At 36.3% G+C, this 21,807-nt stretch overlaps 1 protein-coding gene across 1 annotated transcript; it reads right to left on the bottom strand.

The window, feature by feature from the left end:
- Positions 1-7,286: 7,286 nt before the first annotated feature.
- Positions 7,287-20,864, bottom strand: rragd (ras-related GTP binding D). The gene is made up of 7 exons (XM_084392931.1): positions 20,452-20,864; positions 16,724-17,019; positions 14,461-14,660; positions 14,255-14,369; positions 12,319-12,461; positions 10,959-11,107; positions 7,287-7,657 (listed from the first exon to the last, which is right to left on the bottom strand). The coding sequence occupies exons 1-7, from the start codon at positions 20,654-20,656 to the stop codon at positions 7,506-7,508; spliced, it is 1,260 nt and encodes a 419-aa protein (XP_084249057.1). The 5' UTR covers positions 20,657-20,864; the 3' UTR covers positions 7,287-7,505.
- Positions 20,865-21,807: the final 943 nt, after the last annotated feature.

The following is a 21,807-nucleotide window of genomic DNA, read 5'->3' as shown; positions in this document are numbered from 1 at the left end:
CTGATGGCATGTAGGAGGCTTTACAAGCGCGCCATGTCAGACTCATGATATCCAGCCCTAACTGTGTCCAAATGAGCGCTGCCACATTGGCTCTGCGCTAAAAGCCAAGTGACAAAGATTGTCAATCTGAGTGACTCTGATTGGAGGTTACCGCTCACGCAGACGGGCGACTTCTTTTGAAGTGCGGAGCAAAGCACTGTAGGGCCTCTTTTGCGTTAAATTTGCTCATCTCCTCCCTATGATGGGTGCTGGAATCATTCTCGCAGTTCACACTGCTGGGAACCTCAAATTGTGGACTAATGTTGCATGCATTGCTCTTACACATTTAGATAATGAAGGGAGAGTGACAACCACGTCGTGTCTTTTTCCACTGTATTTGTTAAGCGCTGATCTAATGATTGTTTGGGCGAACCGCAAGACTCGAGCAAACGAACTCATGATGAGATATACATTTCACTGGAGCTACTGTATGATGAAAGAATTACACAAAACGTATGTGCAGTAATGAAATACAGACTGTTAATCTTTAAATCATAACATAGAGATTATGTACAGCGAGGCGTTGTCCCGCTTATTAAATTGCTTCTTAGCAAATAACTAAATAAATTACAATAAATATTGATTTCAGTTGGAATTATTTTATTATGAGAGAAAGAATACCATAAGGTGCCAAGAGATAAGAAACTATGTAGAAAATATGTAGGTGCCTGGGTCAATTATGCAAAAGTTTGATCTAAAAATCGAAATCAAGCATACTAATTGTAATAATCAATTCGCTGTGATTTCTCATACAAAATGACATGAAATCCCGACTTGAGTTGAAATGATTTTGTGAAAAAATGACTAGGTGATGAGAGATATAACTGAAAAACATTGTTGGTTTAAAGGAGAACTCCGGTCAGTTTTAACATTGAGCTCATTTTTTTGTACATTTGGAGTGCTGTCAGTACAGAGAACAACGACAAAAATCGGTGTTGCCTACACCGTCTTATCATCTTTTTAATATTTGCACCCTGTTGACTTCAATGGGGCAAGATTTAAACCTGCTTTTAGCCTCTTAACATCCTTGATGTGTCATTACAAGTGCACAGGTCATGTGAGTGATTCCTTCTGAGTGAACGCAGGTGAATCTGACTGCAGTAGATGTGAAAGAAATATATAAAAAATGATGTTTATTCAGCCAGCGCACATACCTGTATTTACATCCTGTTTTCGGTCAAAGTCCACAGTAGTCGATTGTCCAGTTCATGCGCGTGATGAGCTCAATGTTAAAATTGACCGGAGTTCTCCTTTAACTTAGTTGGTTTAAAGTAAGTTACATGGTTGCCTTAAAATGTTGAGTTCATTGAAATTAAAAATTTGAGTTCATGCAATGAATGAGATTGGTTTAATCAACAGAAACTCAAACTATTATGTTATCTGAACCCCATTATCTGAGTTGATTTGACAAAAGAAAAATAAAGTTGTGATAAATCATGAAAATAATGTTGTACAGTGCAGTTTAGCTAGAAAGTCAGTTGCTTTGGATAAGTAAATTATGCAAAAATATTCACCAGGACTTGCCAATCATAATTAAGTATTCTAGGGAGCAGTATAAATTATAGTAATATTAATTTTGCTATGATTTCTCTAATCACAACATAAAAGGTCCCAGCCTCAAAGATTATTTTAATTACCAATCAGATATTGAAGCGATAATAGATGATAAATATGAGGGAAATGATTGCAAGCTCAGCATAATCCAACAAAGAAGAAAGATAAACCAGTGGTTATATAACGGTTAATGAATACTATGGGTTAATTATTAATTCATGAGCATTTCCAACTCAAGTACAGCAAACAGACGGTTTAAAAGTACATTAAAACCCATGCAGAGAATTTGAGAGATTCTATATTTATTATGATTAAATTCACATGAGTGTAATGTAAATTTAATGTAGATTTTTTTTTTTTGCAGTGCATATATAGTGTATTCAAACATTTTTGGAGTTTGAAATGCCCAGTATTACTAAAAATGTATTAGGGCAGTTGCTGAAGAAAAAAAAAAAAAAACTTTTATGTTCAAAATTCTGGACATAAGTTTTTTTTTATGTGAGCTTTTGACAGACACAATAATTAAAGCCTTTGTAAAGTTAATAGTTTTGATGAAAAAAATATGTGGCATAAGTGACTTCAATGCAGTGCTCTCTGTACACTCAGAAATAAAACAAGAGAACCTTGCGCAATGTTTCATCTTTCAGCTTTATGAATGATCTTCAGTATGGCCTTAGAAATCTGTTTCCAAGGTGATAAACATAAAAAAAAAAAAAATTTGTTCAGTACTGAAGGTTACATTTATAAGCAGATTTTTTTTTATATGGATGTGCAGTTTGTATCAATTAACTGAAGAAAAGCTCACATGTGCTCTTGTTTTTTGTCACATGTATGATGATTACTGATCTGACATTTAATCTAAACTCGAGAAACATGTGACATGCTGCATAACTGCAAACAACAAAAACTAAAACATCTGTTGTCATTAACCTTTAACCTAAAGGCGTAAAACGCATGTAATCTCTGTCAACACAAGAGAAAATAAGGACTGTTGTTACCAAGGGCACATATAAAAATGTAATTGAAAAGTTTTAAAATCATTAATAATCTTATTTTTTAAATATTTACGTAGGCATATTGAACTCTTTTTTTTCAGCACAACCTTCATTTCCCTTTTGCGGGGTTGCAAACAAATTGTGGCATATTAAATATATGAAAATGGGTCACAAAAAAAAAGAAAAAAAAAGATTAAATTGTTAAATTGTTAATTTATCATTAAATTGAATGTTTGCCTCGGTTCCAAATAAATTGAAATGGTTCTTAGATTTGCTGGATGCTGAGAGTCTAAATTATAAGTTATCTTCAATGAGGCACTTCTGAATTGTTAATAATAATATTCGGGCTGCATATTCATGTGTCAGCGGGAGGTAAATTCACAAGTCAGATCTGCTGTTTTTCCTCCAACTTTTTCATTCCGTTGGGGGGAAATGGCGAGGTCAAAGAAACGTAGGCTGGATGCTGGGCTGTCCTCACTCGTCACAAAATCTGGGGCTGTTGATCAGGGCCAATAGTTATGCAACAACAAAGATTGCTTTTAAGAGAGTTTAAAACTGAAGAGAGTTCCTCTGGACTCTTGAGCCATATACTCATATACACATACTCCCTCACTGACTTTCATTTGAAATCAGAAACTGAAATCAACTCGAGCATCTAGTTACAAGGTTTTTAGAAAACTCTATCTATCTATCTATCTATCTATTGAAGATGTCAATTTTCCTAGACCAGACATCACTTCCTAGGCCACTACTCTATATATTGAGTTATATATGCTGATAGTAAAAGCATTAGTTAGTGTACATTCAAAGACTATAGGAATGTCATTAAACTTTTATTAATATTCATCAAAATTAACGACTTCTTAAATGTTCATTATCAAAGCATAAGGCCTACTAATGATTTTCTTTTCAATGCGCTTCAATATACATTGAAAATCAAGTCAACAGTGTTTGTGTACTTGGAAGAACGGCAGCGGAAGTAGGCTATCTGGATAACTTGACATGTGTCTGACGTGTACTTCATGTCTGACAGCACGAGTTACATGAAGACTGCTCTCTTTTCACCGAATCAATGAAGACCTTGTATAGAGCCCATTAAGCCTTTTCTTAATGTGGAGCGACAGCTTAAGTCTCGAAGCAATCTAATCCTCTATGACAGCTTCTGATTGGTACGTTCACTGTAGTCGCTGTGCTGACTAGTTGTGACTGACAATAACCACTATGGCTGATAGATTTAAAAAACACTCGGTTTGACAGCAACGCTATTTAAAATGCTGCGAGGAAAGAGTCTTTCCTAGATTCGAATATATTCACACTAGGAGACTTTCAATTTTCACTTCAACCTCACTTGTGTGCCTTAACAATACACAAGCTCAAGGGGAAAAGCCCTCAGTCACAGATGCGTCCTTGCTCTAGCCGAGTAAATAGCGTTTGGCCTGCTGATAGAGATTATAATACCAAACATGAAATTGTCTTACATAACACATTGTAGTTTCACTACAGATGATTTAGTGTCCATCCAGAGTGGAGCAGCTCTTGCGTAAGCGGCTCTGAACTCATGAGATTTACCCATCAGCCCTCATTGCTGAAGCAAAGGTATCCCCTGGGATTAGCACTGGCGCTCTAACCCGCAGCGAGACACTTCCACTGCGTAGGCATTAAAACCCTGACAACACACACCAACCTCTGAAATCAGTTACATGATACTAGCGTCTGGGCGGAGGCGGGACCATGTGCTTCCTGTGACGCCAAAGAAGTTATTGTTCCTTGCGAGCAAAAGCTAAGAGTGGATGGCCTGGAAAGTGGAAAGCGTTTGAGAGAGAAGATACAACGCTTCTTGCGTTTGTCAGAACATTTTAGCAACAATATATTTTCAAATATGTTGGATACATGGAAGTGAAATAAAAATGATTTACCATAGTTGTGAGTGAAAAAGCAAGAGACTTTTTTTTTTAAAAGCACTTTCATTTTTTTAAACTAAATAAATAAATATTCTGCAAATTATTACACTTTTTTTTTTCACTTTAAATGTAGACATTCTGCCAACTGTATATGCCAGTGGTTCTCAACCTTTTTGACTGAAAGGTCCCCCCCCCCCAATTGTGCGACAATTTCCGAAGGCCCGTCCATATAAGGTAAGTGTCACATGTATAATCTGTTTTGCTTGATTTCTTGTCCCTGTGTTTTGCTTTGACCTAGTTTTCTTTGTTATCAGTTTTCCCGCCACTTGTTTGTTACTATGGTTACTGATTAGTCCTCACCTATTCGTTGTTCTGTTGATTACCAGCCCTGTCTATTTAAGCCCTTAGTTTCTAAGGTTCACGCAGTCCTTTGTCTTGAGGTGATGTTGATATGATAAGCTAGTGTGTTACTCTGTTCATTAAAATGCCATTTGCTTTCATTTCCTCAAGTCTTTTTGATTATATACACAGCAAGTGTGACAGTAAGATATTTTATCTAGTATTTCTGTTTTATTTATGACAAAGCTGCTTGTTTTTAATCTTTTTTTTATGAACATAAACTGGAAAACAAACTGAAACAAATATAGCTGCAAGCAGCAATTACCGGGGCCAAGCACAAAGAACACGGTAAGTCATGCCAACATGGCTGAGAGTGTCAGACCAACTGCAACAACGAGCAATTAAAGACATTAAAATGATTTTAGGTAAAATAGATGTAAAATCTTACATACAGTCACTAGTAGTATGATTTAATGGTTTATCAATTTTGACCAATAGTTGGCGCTAATACAAAATTAATGTGGTGTGGTCAGAGTAAAGTGACAGCGACACACAAAGTTTGGTGTCAATATGTCAAAGCATCACAGAGCCTCAGTCATTTTCGCATTAACCCATCAACTTTGTAAATGCGGTATACGAAAACATTTTCGTCTATCGACATGAAATCCATACCTTTTTGCCGGCATGGCCTACAGATGAAACTATTCGATTTCGGTGAAAATCCGAACAACAGTCTTGAAGGAGTTAGAAAAAGTAGGTTTTTAAAGAAAATCAAAATGGCTGACAGGAAGTTCTGCTGATTTTGGCAAAATTGGTATGTTCTCGGCATGACCCAAATAATCTATTAAGACCAGTTTCATTACAAATTATCATTTCTGGAAACTTTATTATAACTTTTGACCACAAGGTGGCGCTGCTCCGAAACGTTTTGAGTACTGTCAGGGCATGGTGGCGAAGACACGTATATAGTTTCGTAACGATGCGCCAATGCGTTCGTAAAATAAAGCATTTTACTACAACATTCAAAATGGCTGATATGGGAAAACTGACGTGAAAATAAACGTGAGAGCTGCTTTGGACAGTTGATGGTGCTAGAGGGAGAGTTAGAGACTCCAAATTTGCTATGGTGGCAGTTCAGACTGTCCTCTATGAGGGCTGCCATAGACTCAAGAGCGGAAGAAGAAATGGAAGAAGAAGAATAAGCCAACGGATACAATAGGTGCCTACGCACCTTCGGTACTTGGCCCCTAATAATTACTAAAAGGGGGAAAAAGAAAAACGAAATATGTATTCTAGATTTTATCTATTTTTTATAAATATAAATACATATTTAATCATATCATTTTCTATATAATTTTTTAAAATTATAACAGTATTAAAGTTGACATGAAACAGAAGTTGCGATAGTCTTTTCTTCTCTTTTGTGATGTATGTCAGAGTGAAACGGCTTCTCGAACAAGAAAAAAAAAAGTAGGGCGGTTGATTGTTTCCTTGTAGTTTGCTATTGCTGTGATCTCATTTGAGTGACAGGTTGTCCCACCCTCGTGCCAAAAAACACATCATCAGAGAAGAGAAGTGGCTGCAAGAAGGATAAATACTGGAATATCCCATAAAAAATAGGAACTGGCCATTTTGATTTCATGGTGACTTTAATGGTGTTAATAATAACATATTAATATATATTATTTTAAGTCATCCCGCAGCCCCCTTGGAAGTTTGCTGAGGCCCCCTAGTGGGTCCCGGCCCCTTAATTGAGAACCACTGATATACGCAAAACCACCAATCATTTGCTACTTTAACTTAAAGTTTCTGATACACTTTACAACTTCAAGTAAATAAACAAAAAAATTCAACAGATTAAATTGGATCCAAAATCATTCTGCAGGGGTAATAAACATAAATAATTATGAATTAAAATAGGAAAGTAATTTTTTATTTTAAGCCAGTAAATACAAAATGTTGCATTTTTGAATTCTTATAAATAAAATGTATTATTATTATTTGCAAACAGTTAAAACATGGATGGCTAAGTTAGACGTGCACGATATTTAATACACAACACAGTTTGTATTTTAATTTTAGATTTCTAAAGAACAGTAAGTGGCCCTAAAGAAGTTTCTGACAAACATAAATTACGTTTAAAGTTAATAAAGCAAAATATTTATGAAACTGAACAGCTATTTAACCATGAACAAATGACAAAGTAAAAAACATCAGCAGGGGCATTGATAAATATAAATAATTCTGAATTAAAAGGGGGGAAATTCTGTTTTAATTGAGCAATTAAATTTCTTTCTTCTTTTATAGTGCATATAGAAGTTAAATTACATGTTTGTGCCCTACTGTACATATGCAAGAAATATCTTGCTTTAGTGACTTTGGAAATGGCTTTTACCATGTATTTTGTGGGAAACTGTAGCACAATTGATTTTTTTTTTCAGTTAAAAATATTATTATAAAAAAAAAAAAAAGTGTTCTTTGTGAACAGTTAAAAGTAAAACATGGATGGCTAAGCTAGACGTGCAACATATTTAAATGCACAAATCAGTCTGTATTGCCCTTTTGGGTTGCTGAAGAGCAGTAAGTGGCCCAGAAAAAGACTCAGAGCTCAAGCAAAGTCTGTGTGAATCCTTCACACTCGAGTCACTGTAACAGGCTGGACGGCTTTCAATGCTCTTCAATGAGGATGCACCTGAGTCCCGTTTGGCACTGTCTGTCTGCTCCACCTCCTCTGGCTCAGAAGCTTCCGACTCCTCTGCACTTTCAAGCGCACGTCAAACACCTCCTCAATGGCTTTCTTGAAACAGTGGAAATTGTAGTCGATAAGTCCTGTGTGAGCAAAGAGAAGTGTAACTAGCCTGCGGTAGGAAAGTCGTTCGAACCAATTCCAAATTAGACCACTGCATAAATGCACTTTGAATTAAGACTGACACACATAACAAGAGATGTCATTTAGCTTTGATCCAGAGAATGAAAAAAAAAATATCTACATTAAACATTTACTAACACCTACATACAGCTATATTATGAAAGCAAGTGTTCAATATTCAGTAGCACTTGATGAGTGCCAACTGGCTTTATGAACTCACAAATTCTGAAATATTCAGTTTAACCAAAGACTTAAGGCATACAAAGATGGTATTCATTTTATATTTACATAATACATTATCATATACTCATATTACTATTGCTACATCCAAATTCAGAGGCTGCATCCTTTGAAAGATGCATTCGATGCGGCACGACGAAGGCTGCCCCAATTCGAAGGCTCCTTCAAATGCGTCCTTCGTTTTCCCGTGAAACGAAGGATACAACAGATGAATCCTTCGAGGCCTTGCCTACCCCATAATTGAGAGAAATTGTCAAATTACACTTTTAAATGCAATTATTGAGTTTCAACTTACTCAAATATATAATAATATAAATGTAAAAAAAAAAAAGCATGTTAAAGGGGTCAAATGTTGATATATCTTACTAAGATGCGATTATGCAATCTAGTTTATACTCTTTATTATATACAGAAATGGACCATAGTGAATATATTTAGACAGTTTGTGAACCCGGTTTTGTTTTCAGACAGTTTAATATAACTTTCAAAAAAAGTCCAGTACAAACTTTAGGGTCAATCAATGGCAGCTGTTGTTAGGGGACGAGACTAGTCCTCCATAGGCTAGACCGTCCCATTTAATAACGCTCATTCTGACCTTTGAGTCCTTCGAAGGATGCAGCCTTTGAATTGGGACACGTCCTATGAATGGGAGAAAGTGCAATGTGCAATATGGCGGAATAAGTCCCACCGTCTACATTAAAAATTGGTAAAGTCATTGTCACTGACTATTTCCATAGCAAAAAGAGCTTTTAAAGACAGCTGCAGTGTTCTGGGACACACGCTTAATGAATACACATGCACACTGGCTGGTCCAGTCTGAAAAATGCAGATTTTTTTTGTCATGATTTGAGCAGAAAGAAAACAAATATTATCTGCCACTATTTGTATAGTATAAAATCTAAATACTATTTACATTAAGTGCAAAGAAAATACTGCTGTTTTAAATTAGTGTAAAATAGCCTCTGGCAAAAATTAATCAGTTCAGTTAAAGATCTATTAGCGTGAATAAATAATTATAATGTATATACTACTATGACTCTCTTTAAATGCTAAGTTATGTCATCAAAGAAGTCAGTAGGTTTCCTCTGAATAAATCCACGCCTGTGTAATATGCCTTGTTTTCCCCACTGACTAATATGATTTCTCATGATACTCTCCCTAACCCCCTTAGTATTTCCTAGCATGAATATTTCAAACTTCATTAGCCACCCAAGGATTTCACTAATTATCCCATTCTCTGTGAATGCAGCTTACACCAGCAGCTTCCTTTTTGACTGATTTAAGACAAATGTACTGTAGCTGTAATTGCTAAACAGCTTTTAGTAAAAGCTGAGCTATAGGTTATTCATGTTGTCTCAGTTTAATCTATATGTGCTGCATGAAGGAATTGTTCAAAAATATATGGCGCATGCTAGTATTCCAATCAGCTGTCATATTTGATAACACTTTAAGTGTTGGGATAGTTTACCCCAAAATTTTTATTTTGTCATCAATTACTCACTCAAGTTGTTCCAAACCGGTAACCTATGAGTTTCTTAGTTCTGTTGAACACAAAAGAATGTTGGTAACCGGGCAGTTGATGGCAGCCATTGACTTGCATAGTATTTTTTTCCTGCTATGGAAGTCAATGGCTGCCATCAACTGTTTGATTACCAAATTTCTTCAAAATATCTTTTGTGTTCAACAGAAGAAAAAAACTCATACAGGTACTAATCCTCTAGAGAATGGATATTGGTGGAGCAGTAAAAGAAAAGCTATTGATAACTGGAGACAGTGACTTGCTGTCACTTTTTACTCCAGTGATTATTTCTGTTTTACTTTTTTAAAAGACAGTTTGTGCTTGGCTTCATAACATCTACATAAAATCACATTTCTACCATCATTGCTAAGGAAAGCAAATACTCAGTTCAATTAAACTCATTTTAACTGCTATTGGAGAATGCCATTACATGTGGCAACTTGTCACAATAGGAATCAACTGTTTATTGACAATTATTATTTTTATTTTTTTTTAAGTTTAAAAGTTTGGGATAATTTATTTGAAAGAAATTAAGATTTTTACTTTAAATTGATCAAATGTGACAGTTATAACAGACACCAAATCAGCACATCTGAATTATTTCTGACGGATCATGTGACACAAAAGACTGGAGTAAAGGCTACTGAAAAATCAGCTTTGTCATCACGTGAATAAATGACATAAAATATACAAAAATAGAAAACAGTTTGTATAAATTGTAATAGTATTTCACAATATTACAATAGACTTAAAAAACATTAAAAAAAATCTTACAGACCCTAAACTGTATATGATCATGAGAATGAAAACCTGCCATTAAGCAATTAAACAGGCTTTTCAGCTACATTTAAACAGTAAAATTATTATTCAACTCACAAAAAAGTAATGAACCATACGGCTAAGAGGGTTTTGAACTAATTGATTCAAACTAAAACTGCTAAAGAAAACAACCATTTTTATCATTAGACTCAAAATCTCAATGTTACTGAGGGTGCTTTTACACTGGGCTCATTTGCTGCGGTCCGAGCCCGAGCGCGATTGTTCCCGGCGCCCCCCACAGCGCTGGTCTGGTTTCACACTCACACTCGTCATCGCAAACGTGCTCGGCGTATAAAACAGAACGTGAGTCAATATATTGTGTTTTTTCTTCCTGAACAAGTGCGCACCCGAGTCCGTGTTGCTTTCACATTCACACGAACCGCGGCATGGTTCGAGTGCAACCGAACCCAGACCATCTCCTCCAGGTAGTCTCGGGTTCGGTACCCCAGTGCGCACCCGGGTCCACATGACGGCGTTCACATTAGCGGAAATATTTTTTTTTAAAGCGAACCGTGCCCCGTTCCGAACTAAACTGCCAGTGTGAAAGCACCCTGAGACACTAAGTAGCCATTGAGACTTCTTCTCCATGTGACAACTAGCCCTGGTCTCCCCTAAATGGAAAATGGCAGATTTAAACAATAATATTACACCAAACATATTTCCTCGTTGTCCAGAAAGCTCACCTTTCCTCTCAAAACTCTCTTCCCTGAGGAAACACACCAGGGCAAGAAACTTGGTGACCTCTTTTAGGTACATGACCGTAGTGTTGTTCAAGTGGATTATGGCCATGGAGTCTTTATCATATGGAGTTCCTGCCTCATCTCCAGTCAATCTGTGTGTACATATATATATATATATATATATATATATATATATATATATATATAGAAAAGAACAATTAAAACAAAATCACAAACAAAAACAAAACCACCTCTCATCATGTCTTGTGTTCAGCAGTTCCAGAGACATTACATTACATTTTACATTACATACAGCACTTTTCCTTCAATAATGAGTCCGTAATGAACACGTTCCTCTGAGGACAGGCGGCTTCCTTTCCCAATTTAGCTAAAGAACAGACTACAGTTGAAAAAAAAAAAAAGTGAAATTGTATCTGTGTGGAACAGATGTTGATTCATATCATAATTATCAAAATGAACAGATGCCCTGTCATAATCCCCTGCTTTTAAAACCAAACAATTTTATGCTATTATGCATGGATATTACAAATATAGAAATATTTTTCACACAAAAAAGAAAGCACAGAAAAGATGATGAGCAAATTGAGATGACATAATAAAGCGTGTAATTTGAAGCTTCCTGATACTGAGAGCACAGATCAATGCGAACATGATGAATAGGGGAAAAAATAAGTAGCTTATTAATTTCAATGAGTAATAAACAAGCCGGCTGGTGGAAATTAATTCCACAGCAGCTCGACTAATGTACAAATATAAATAAAAGTCATATTCTACAGATGAGCCCACAAGCAGGCATGCAAAAATGGGCCGAACTGAATATAACCACTCCATGCCTCTCAGTTACCGACTAAAGCTAAATTTGCAGGGTTAATCGTACTGTCTGCTCCCCAATTCACGGAATAGTGCTGAGGTGGCCCATCTGCTCTTGCAAGCCACTGCGAACCGACAGCTGTGCGGCCCCGGGTCAGGCCTGCGTTCCTGTACCCATTAAGACCGCGGTGTCCCGTCAAATTACAGGACAAATAGGGTCGATGGTGCTGGAGGTGCAACTCTCTGCCCTTCCAATGTTTAAAGCCAGTGTTTACATATCCCAGAGTTATATGCTGCTAATCCACAAAAGATTTAATCACAGCCAGCAATGGCTATAGGGAAACAAAGTTGTTGCATGTAGAATGTTTGTGTGTATTTTTAGATGCATGGAAAAAAAGAATTATAGTGAGGGAAAGTGCAAGGCTTGCCACGCTGCTTCATGTCTATGGGATGAGAACGTGTTACATAGCGTATTGTGGCTGTGGAGGAACTGTATGGGATTGAGATGGTGGGGAATCTTGGTGTCACTCACCCATAGATGCACGAGATGTCGATAACCACATCTATCATGTCACAACACAACTCGTAGGTCTGCATGTCCACCGGGCTGCTGTCGGTTGCTATGTAAATCTTACTAACCACATCAAAGAGAAAAGCCTTTTCAATCCCTGAATTCTGCAATGAGAGCACAGGGCCGGGTTAGGGGTCAGCAGTTATTCTTAAGAAGAAATGAAGTGGAACAGGACATCATATCTTAGAACACTTTGAAGTGGAAATGAATTACGCAACCAAGTAATCAACTGAATTGCAAGTACTGTTGTTAGAAAATGCATCTAATTCTATAAAAGCTGTTGGAAGACTAGAAATCCTCTTCTAAAGATAAAATGTGACATTTGTGACTGATGTTTTTAAGTTTGTAAAAGCATCACGGTAGGTTTTAAATTGCAGTTAAATACTTCAAATAAATTAAAAATAAAATTAAATAATTTGTATAACATTTTAAATAGCTACATCGTTCATCTCATTCAAAAGTAAGATCTTTTATGGTCTCAGAGGCTGCATTTACTTGATCAAAAATACAAGTAATATTGCAAATAATTATTACAATTTAGCTGAATTTTCTGCAGTCTTCAGTCACATGATGCTTCAGAAATCATTCCAATATGCTGATTGTGTGCAAAAAAAAAAAAAAGTCTTATTATTAACAATGTTGAGAACAGTTGTGCCGCTTAATATTTTTGTGGAAACCATGATATAATTTTTCTTTTAGGATTATTTAATGAATAGAAAGTTCAAAAGAACAGAAATTTAATCTAGAAAACGTTTGAAACATTATAAACGTCTTTACTGTCACTTTTGATCAATTTAATGCCTCCTTGATGAATAAAAGTAATAATTTCTTTAAAATAAAAACTTTGACAACAGTCTATATAAATAATTTTAAATAAAATATTTTCACAGTGTAGGGACAGAGATCATGGACACGAATCAATCTATCAAATCAGACAATGCATAAAAAGCAGATTAATATAACAATGCATAGGCAGATGGTTAAGAGATTTCAATCTCCATAATGTCAAATCTATAAATTGTTTAGCTTTCATACTTCTATAGCATAGTCTTTTTACCATGTCAAATTTACCCTCTGCTGCCACCAGCTGGCGAACTGCTCAAGTATTTATGATTCTGCTAAATGTAATTGCTTTTCTGATCAACATAAAAATAAAACACGAGCACCATGAAATTATATTACGTTTGAAAGAGATCATAATAAATATAATAATAATGGGTTTTGTAATAATCATGTTGAATATTTTTTCCATTGTACTTAACTTCAAGCGGCAAATCACAGGGCAGTGCAAATGTACCCATGCTAATGGGTGAATGTGACCATATATACTGTAATGCTCAACAGATAGCAAATTATGCTTTCTGGTTATACGCGTCTATACGTGAAAATGATTGGCAAAAAACATCAAATACATTTCTTTTGACATGTTCTTGCATGATACTGAAACCACTTTGCAAGTTATAATTAGTGTATTGCTGTTTTAATTCTAAATAAGACTTCCAAATGCATCATCATTTACAACCAATGATGTCATAATTGGTCAATTATGCAATGCAAGTTTAAGAGGTGGCGCCCCGACAAATCTCGAGAGAATCACGACTTGCTTTGCAGCCTGACGTCACATACATCAACAACAGAGTCGACGAAGAAAACGAAGAAAGCGCGGTCGGAAGAGTGCAGAGACGGCTCTGCGTGAGTGGTATTTACGACAGTCACGTTAAATACAAGTACTCCACGTTTGAGAAAAACGGAAACGGCATAGCGTGCCTTTAATTCAACACTAAGTACTGATAATAGATTCATCCCTGATAAGATTTATCAGTGCTGAAAATAAGTGAAACCAAGATATTAAAACTAGTGAACCACACAGAGAACTAAAAGATGTTCAGCTACTCACAGATATGAAAATGTTAAGCAGATTCTCAAGGGTGGGAAGTTGAGGGATGAGTTTCTGCACAACTTTACTGAAAGCCTCAAAGATTGAATGATCATAGATGCTCGTCAAGTAGAAACTGAAAGAAATAATACATTTCACATCACAATTCCAACATCTGAAGATATTTTTTAAAACTGCCACAATATCCGAGCAGTTAAAATACAAACCTTAAGTGTATTCTTTCTAAACCGGCATCGGCTAGATCATCATTGGCGCGTTTGTGTATGTCCCTCTGTTTCTCAATCTTGTGGTCGTCTGACAGCCCATCCACCTTGTGGATGAACACCTCAAAGTTGATATCTGGATTGACCTTGTAGGCTCTTGTCACAGTGAGGTGAAGTCTACTCAGAGCCTCCACATAATCATCCTGTACAGGAAGACATTATAGTGTGTTTTTAAGACAGACAGACAGATTTTTAGACAGACAGAACATTTTAAAGCACTACAAACCCAAGAACTGAAAAAAAGTCCCCTCAGTCAACTGGTTCTGAGACTTACTAACCTGACTAACTCTACTAACACTAACCAGTCTCAGATAAGCACTGCTTATCACACAAACATCAAAATAAACCAAATTATCAAACAGTCTAAAAATACATATCTGGAACATTGGGATCAGGAAACTAAAACGCAAAGTAAATTACAACTCTATAGAACTCTGAAATCAAATTATGTGTGTGGATCCTGAGCAAGTACAGGCTGAGTGAACACAGCCTAGTCATCGAGACCGGCAGACACAGAAAGAGCTGGTTACCCCGAGAGCAAAGGGTGTGTGTTCACTGTAGGACAGGAGAGATTGAGACAGAGACGCACTTCCTTCTTCACTGTCACAAATACAGTTCAATCAGAGACCTCTACATAAACAAATTCACAAACTTAATAAAGAACTTTACAGCCATGACTGAAGTAGATCAGATAAAGATCATACTAGGAGAGGGACAGACAGCAGCACTGGCTGCCAGATACGTGTGTGTGTGTGTGTGTGTGTGCCACAGCCTGAGAGACAGCAGGTGAATGTGTGTGTCTGACCTCAGTGTGTTTCCCAACTGTCCACCACAGTGACCCTCAGTAATGTGTGTGTGTGTGTGTGTGTGTGTGTGTGTGTGTGTGTGTATGTAAAAACACTGTGGTATCAAATGTTCACACATTTTAATTTGTTACACTTTAAATTTGTACAATTAATTTAATTTGTACATTTCAATTTAAGTTATGTTATAATCTTTTATTATTTATAATTATTCTATGTATTCCAAGCTTTGGCAATATTGTATTATGTACAGTCATGCCAATAAAGCAATTTTGAATTGAATTGACAGACAGACAGACAGACAGATAGAAAAGAGACAGACATAGATGAATAGGGATGGATAGATAGATAGACAGGCAGACAGATAGATAGAAACACAGACAGACAGACAGACAGACAGACAGACAGACAGACAGACAGACAGACAGACAGACAGACAGACAGACAGACAGACAGACAGACAGACAGACAGACAGACAGACAGACAGATAGGAAAGAGACAGCCATAGATGAATAGGGATGGATAGATAGATAGACAGGCAGACAGATAGATAGAAAGAGAAAGACAGACAGATAGACAGACAGACAGATAGAAATAGACAGACAGACAAACAGATTGGTAGATAGATAGAAAACAGACAGACAAACAGATAGAAAGAGACAGACATACACAGATAGATAGATAGATAGATAGATAGATAGATAGATAGATAGATAGATAGATAGATAGAAAAGAGACAGACAGATGAATAGGGATGGATAGATAGACAGGCAGACAGATAGATAGATAGAAAGACAGAGAGATAGATAGACAGATAGACAGACAGACAGAAAGAGACAGATAGATAGATAGATAGACAGACAGACAGACAGATAGACAGACAGACAGATAGAAATAGACAGACAGACAGACAGACAGACAGACAGATAGATAGATTGGTAGATAGATAGAAAACAGACAGACAAACAGATAGAAAGAGACAGACATACACAGATAGATAGATAGATAGGAAAGAGATATACAGATAGATGAATATGGATGGATAGATAGACAGACAGACAGACAGATAGATAAATAGACAGACAGACAGATAGAAAGAGACAGACACAGATAGATAGATAGATAGATAGATAGATAGATAGATAGATAGATAGATAGATAGATAGATAGATAGATAGATAGATAGATAGATAGGAAAGAGACAGACAGATAGATGAATATGGATGGATAGATAGACAGGCAGACAGATAAAAAGAGAAAGACAGACAGATAGACAGACAGACAGACAGACAGACAGACATATAGACAGATAGAAAGAGACAGACAGATAGATAGATAGAAAACAGACAGACAGATAGAAACAGACAGACAGATAGAAAGAGACAGACAGACAGAGAGTCACCTGAGAGTCTATGACAAAGATGAGAGCCCCTGTGCCACGAAATATCATCTCATAGTCGAATGTGGGGTCGAAGAAATCAATCTGACCAGGAAAGTCCCAGATTTGGAAGCTGACAAAGGAACTGTTGGAAACATCCTCTCGACAAATCTTATTGGTGCTCTCCAGAAAGAGAGTCTCGTTGGGTGACATCTTGTGGAATACAACTTTCTGAATGGAAGACTTGCCACTTCGCCTCAGGCCCATGAGCAGGATCCGAGGTTTCACCTCACTGCTGAACGGATCACTGAACCCCAGCACTGTACAACAGCCAAACACAGGAACACTGCTTGAGAATATGCATCACAAACACGCAGGCTATTTCTGGTTAATGGTAAACCAAAGGCAGAATTCAAACAACTAAACTGAGCCAAAATGAACTGCTAGTGACCGCTATACTACAACTAATGTTCAAAAGTTTGGGGTCAATAAGATTTATTTATTTATTTTAATACTTTTATTTAGCAAGGATGCATGAAAATAACCAAAAGAGACAGTAAAGCATTTTACGTTGTTACAATAGATTTCTATTGGTAAATGCAGTATACGTACTTTGTTTACTAATTTATGTTGTCACTATAGTATGCATAGTACTATAGTACTGTCGTTCTGTAATGCTATATATGTCCCTTCTTATACACAGTTCTGATAGGAATAAGAGTGACAACCTTATATTTCCAGGAAATGTGGTAGTGAGTTGGGTTTTGGGTATGGCATGAACAGACTCACCCTCATATTATTCCAAACCTGTACGAGTTTCTTTCTTCTGCTGAACACAAAAGAAGATATTTCAAAGAATGTTGCTAATCAAACAGGTAATGGCGCCCATTGACTTCCATAGTAGGAAAAAAAAGAAATACTATGCAAGTCAATGCTGACCATAAACTGTCTTGTTACCAACATTCTTTACAATATCTTCTTTTGTGTTTATGTTTCATTTTTGGGTGAACTATCCCTTTAACAGCTAATTGTCTGTCATGTCAACGATGTCGCCTATAGCATGACATTTTGCGGTCAATGACTAATGTTAATCTGTGCTTATAGAGCGAGACACATCTATAACCAAATATTTGAAGAATGACAACAGCTGGAGTGTATTGAATTACTCAAAAAAGTTACTAAAAAAAATTAATCTTCAAAAAAAACTACACAAAGCCTTGATATTTACTGCCAAGTGTGCGATTTTCTTGTCACTATGGTTACCGGCATCACTCAAGGTTATCTTTAGTCAGAGGAAAGACTGACATTGGTTATGTGTACTGTAGCCTATACAGAAAGTATTTGATTGAAAGTCATGTATTCAATAAATAGTCCAAAATGAAAGTACAGTACACCTAAAAAAAAAGAGCTACATGTAAGGATAACAAAAATGATGGCTAAACATGGTTTTTTTCTTCTGTATGTAGCCCAAACCATGAATGTTTTGACATAAAACATCTTATATAAAGATTAAAGGCGGCATTAGAATAATTGTCATATTTATTTAATTTCAAAACAGTATCATTCTGCATCATTGGACAATAATTTAACATCTAAAAGAGGCATGAACGTTGACACAAACTGCCGTTAATAACATCTGCTGGGGACAAGTTCATACACTCTCAATTAGGCATGTATAGCTAAGAAGTGAAAAGAGAAATGGCATACTAATCCCATCAGTTTAAATCATATCAGCAGGACGACTGGTAGAGGGCATGAGTGTGGAGTTGTGGGCACAGCCTACACTGGCATTCCACTCCTTCATATCACATGCTGCAGATGATTTGATGACTGTGACCTTGCTAGCTCTCAGCTGAGGAATGTCAACTGCATTTGGTGAGACTGAGGGACACTTCTAGTCTCAAAATACAGCCTGCAGTGTTTATCGAAGTGTCTAACAGGGGCAGGGGCACTACATAGTGAGGAGTAGCAGTGTGTTTGTGTTTGTTAAACGGGTCCAGTTCCAGGAAAGTCCAGGAAAACTTCAGCTGACTTGAGCTGACAATCATCGTTTGCATCTAAAGTTGTGTGTAGAAACAATGGAATGAAACATAGGAAATGCTTAGCTTAAAAATCTAACTGGTTTCTAAGAAATCTTGTAAGTTGAAGCACGAAATTAAATTATACCATGGTCTGTCTGAACACTCGACTCTAAAATCTAATCACTGTTCTATATTAATGTACTGTTTTTACTGAAGCGCACACACACATACGTCACTCGCAGACAGAGATCAGAGACAGTGGTTTTCCTGCAGAATTGGGCTACTTTCACACAGTTTTCAAGGGTTGAAGAGGGCTAGTTTTGGCTTTGATTCCTTGTTTTGAATATCAATCGGGCTGGTTTTGTTATGCAGAGCTGGCAACCCTAATTGAAGAAAGTTGCGCAAAAACAGAAGCTAGTTGTAAACGTTGCCCTGCGACTTTTATTGTTAATAAATGAACTTTGCTACTGAATCTCTACATTATAAGGAGGTTGTAGCGTCGCTGTTTTTGAAGTAATTAAACACAGCTTCATTTTTGATGCTGCACAGACGCAGGTAATTCACACGCATCTCTCTCTCTCTATAGGCTAATAAATAAAATAAACATAACCATACCGCACTACTTTATCTCTGTCTGATTTAAAGCAGGCAGAATGTTAGATCTAACGAGTGATAGCTGACGTACATAACAGTGACCTTCATTTTAGTCCTTTCATTCAAATTTAGCGCTACAAATACCAATGACAGATTTAACTTGACAATGCTGGCAAATTACCATGGTATAAACAGGATAATCCACGGCTAGCTGTGCATTAAACGATTTCAACGCACGACATGGAGGCAAAGTACCGCCCGACGCGAAACTTCCATAAAGATCAAATAGCCAAACTGAATCACACAAATCCATACACAAACTTATATAACATAAGGTCTTTAAAAAAAACAGGTAAGACAAGTAAGGCAAGGTAAGAAATGTGTGCCCTCATTAATAAACCCCTTGTAAATATTTACCATAGTATTTCCACCAATTAGGCTAGTAGTACCAATTTAGTTCAAGGCTACAGTTTGTTGCAACTTTCAAAACCATATCACTGTTTCAAGTAGCTAATTTTTTTTATGATACTGGTGGCTAATGCCAAATCACCACAGTTTTAATGCAGTAACACATCCCCCTTTTTAATAAATCTCTTATGAACCTTTACCAAAACACAGTTCCCACCAAAACACCTTACAGAGAGTTAACCAGTTATTAGCAGTACTTTTAAAACCATAATACATTTTAATAGGATCTCAAATAGTGTAAGAAGCCTGCAGAATTGAATAAAAAAAAAATATATATAATAATATCAAGTTACCACAACTTATTAATAAATCCCTCATAAATATTTACCAACTAAAGTTTCCAACAAAACACTAGTTGCTGAAACTATTGTTGGTAGGCCTACTTTTAAAACCATAATACATTTAAATATAATCTCAAACATTGTAAGAAGCTTACAGAATATTGAGTATTTCTTATTTAATATTTATTTATTTATTACATTTGGTGGCTAATAACACCAAGTAACCACAGTTCTGTGACGTGTAGTAACAAACTAACTTGTATTTTAGAGGGAATTACTGTTAAGTTACCATATTTTGTAATGGAATTACACTTTGCGCCCGTTTAGAAACATGTAAAATATAGATGAGCCCTTATTTATGAGTGCAAAATTAAATCTATCCCCTAACCTCCTTCATCACAGCCGCAGTCTCCGTCCCCGTCAGTGAATGTGTCGAAATCATCATCGTCGTCATAATATCCGAACAACAGCGCTTCGTTTTCTCCGTCCACTTCATTGTAGTTCCTTTCGCTTGTCATTCTCAGAGTTTGAGAAATTTTATCTGAGGAGGCAGCCAAACTTTTCCACATTGTCACCTGATATGGCCAAGCCATGGTGAACTTTCACCTCCCCCCTCACTCACACACACACACAGCAGACCGCCTGCGTGAGGAATCACAGCACATTGTGACAATTCATCACCGTCATCTCAGAATGAAGCAAGAGTTCCAGTGCAGAAGAACTTTGTGAGGACAGACGCCTCCCTTCCCCAAACAAACATGCCATGCATGGACTCCGACGATGGCTGTCACTGTGGATCTCGGGAGATGTAGTTTTTTGTTCACACTTGTTTAGTAAACTTCGCCAATAATAGTTTCTTTTTCTCGTTATTATGTTGTTATTTTATTATTTTACACAGAAATAATAAAGTGCACCAAATGGCAAAACAAACATTAAAACAATTTTTTATAATATATTAAAAAAGAATAATGTATAATAACACAACAATAATGATAATAGCCTACTGTAATTTATACATATTAATATATACATGATGACATTTTAACTTTTATCTATTTATTATTATTAAAAAATATTAAATAGTTTACGTTAATTCATATTACTATACTAAGTATTAGTAAATATAGCCTAAATAATATTAATATTCTTAATCTATCTATCATAATTTTGTTTAATTTCTAAACTAGATGTTAGTCGAAATTATCTTTTTTATTTCAGAAACCAAGGACAGATGGAGATTTGGCCTGTTATTGATTTTGAGCTGCGTGCAAGCCGCTGGATGGCGCTGCGACGTCGCGCTCAATAACTATTTATGGAGAATATTTAAGCACGTTTATGAGAGACGATAGAGTCTCATTCTCTCTTAAAAATCTATATAATTAATACCATAATTGTTATTAAGATTAGTCTAATTCGTTAATTTTCTAATTTAGCTCTCATTCTGTTGGGAGTAAAACTTCTCAAAGTCTCAAACTTTATTATTGTAGCCTACACCGTAGGCTATTGATCATGATATGTGTCATTGAGAACTAAATAGAGAATTCTTTTCAAATTCGAATTGAATTCCGTAATTCGAATTGAATTTAGGGTAGCAAAATATAGGCTACTTTGTCTTGATGTTCCAATGTGAGCCTTACAACCAAAAAAAAGGAATACTCAATGCACTGCCTAATGCGAAATAAAGACAATTGCATCAGAGCGCGGGACACTGCCTATAACATGCCAGACTGAACTTCAGCTCATC

This window comes from Rutilus rutilus, assembly GCF_951802725.1.
Source record: "Rutilus rutilus genome assembly, chromosome: 21".
NCBI classification, from domain to species: Eukaryota; Metazoa; Chordata; class Actinopteri; order Cypriniformes; family Leuciscidae; genus Rutilus; species Rutilus rutilus.
This window is presented reverse-complemented; position numbering and strand designations above follow the sequence as displayed.

Bases quoted from the DNA above. Each gene is read 5' to 3' on its own strand.
- rragd (XM_084392931.1), bottom strand. From the start codon at position 20,656: ATGGCTTGGCCATATCAGGTGACAATGTGGAAAAGTTTGGCTGCCTCC. The intron at 11,108-12,318 runs GTGAGTGACACC...ATGTACACACAG, and splicing joins GACATCTCGTGCATCTATGG to ATTGACTGGAGATGAGGCAG. The intron at 7,658-10,958 runs GTGAGCTTTCTG...TTGCTCACACAG, and splicing joins AGAGAGTTTTGAGAGGAAAG to GACTTATCGACTACAATTTC.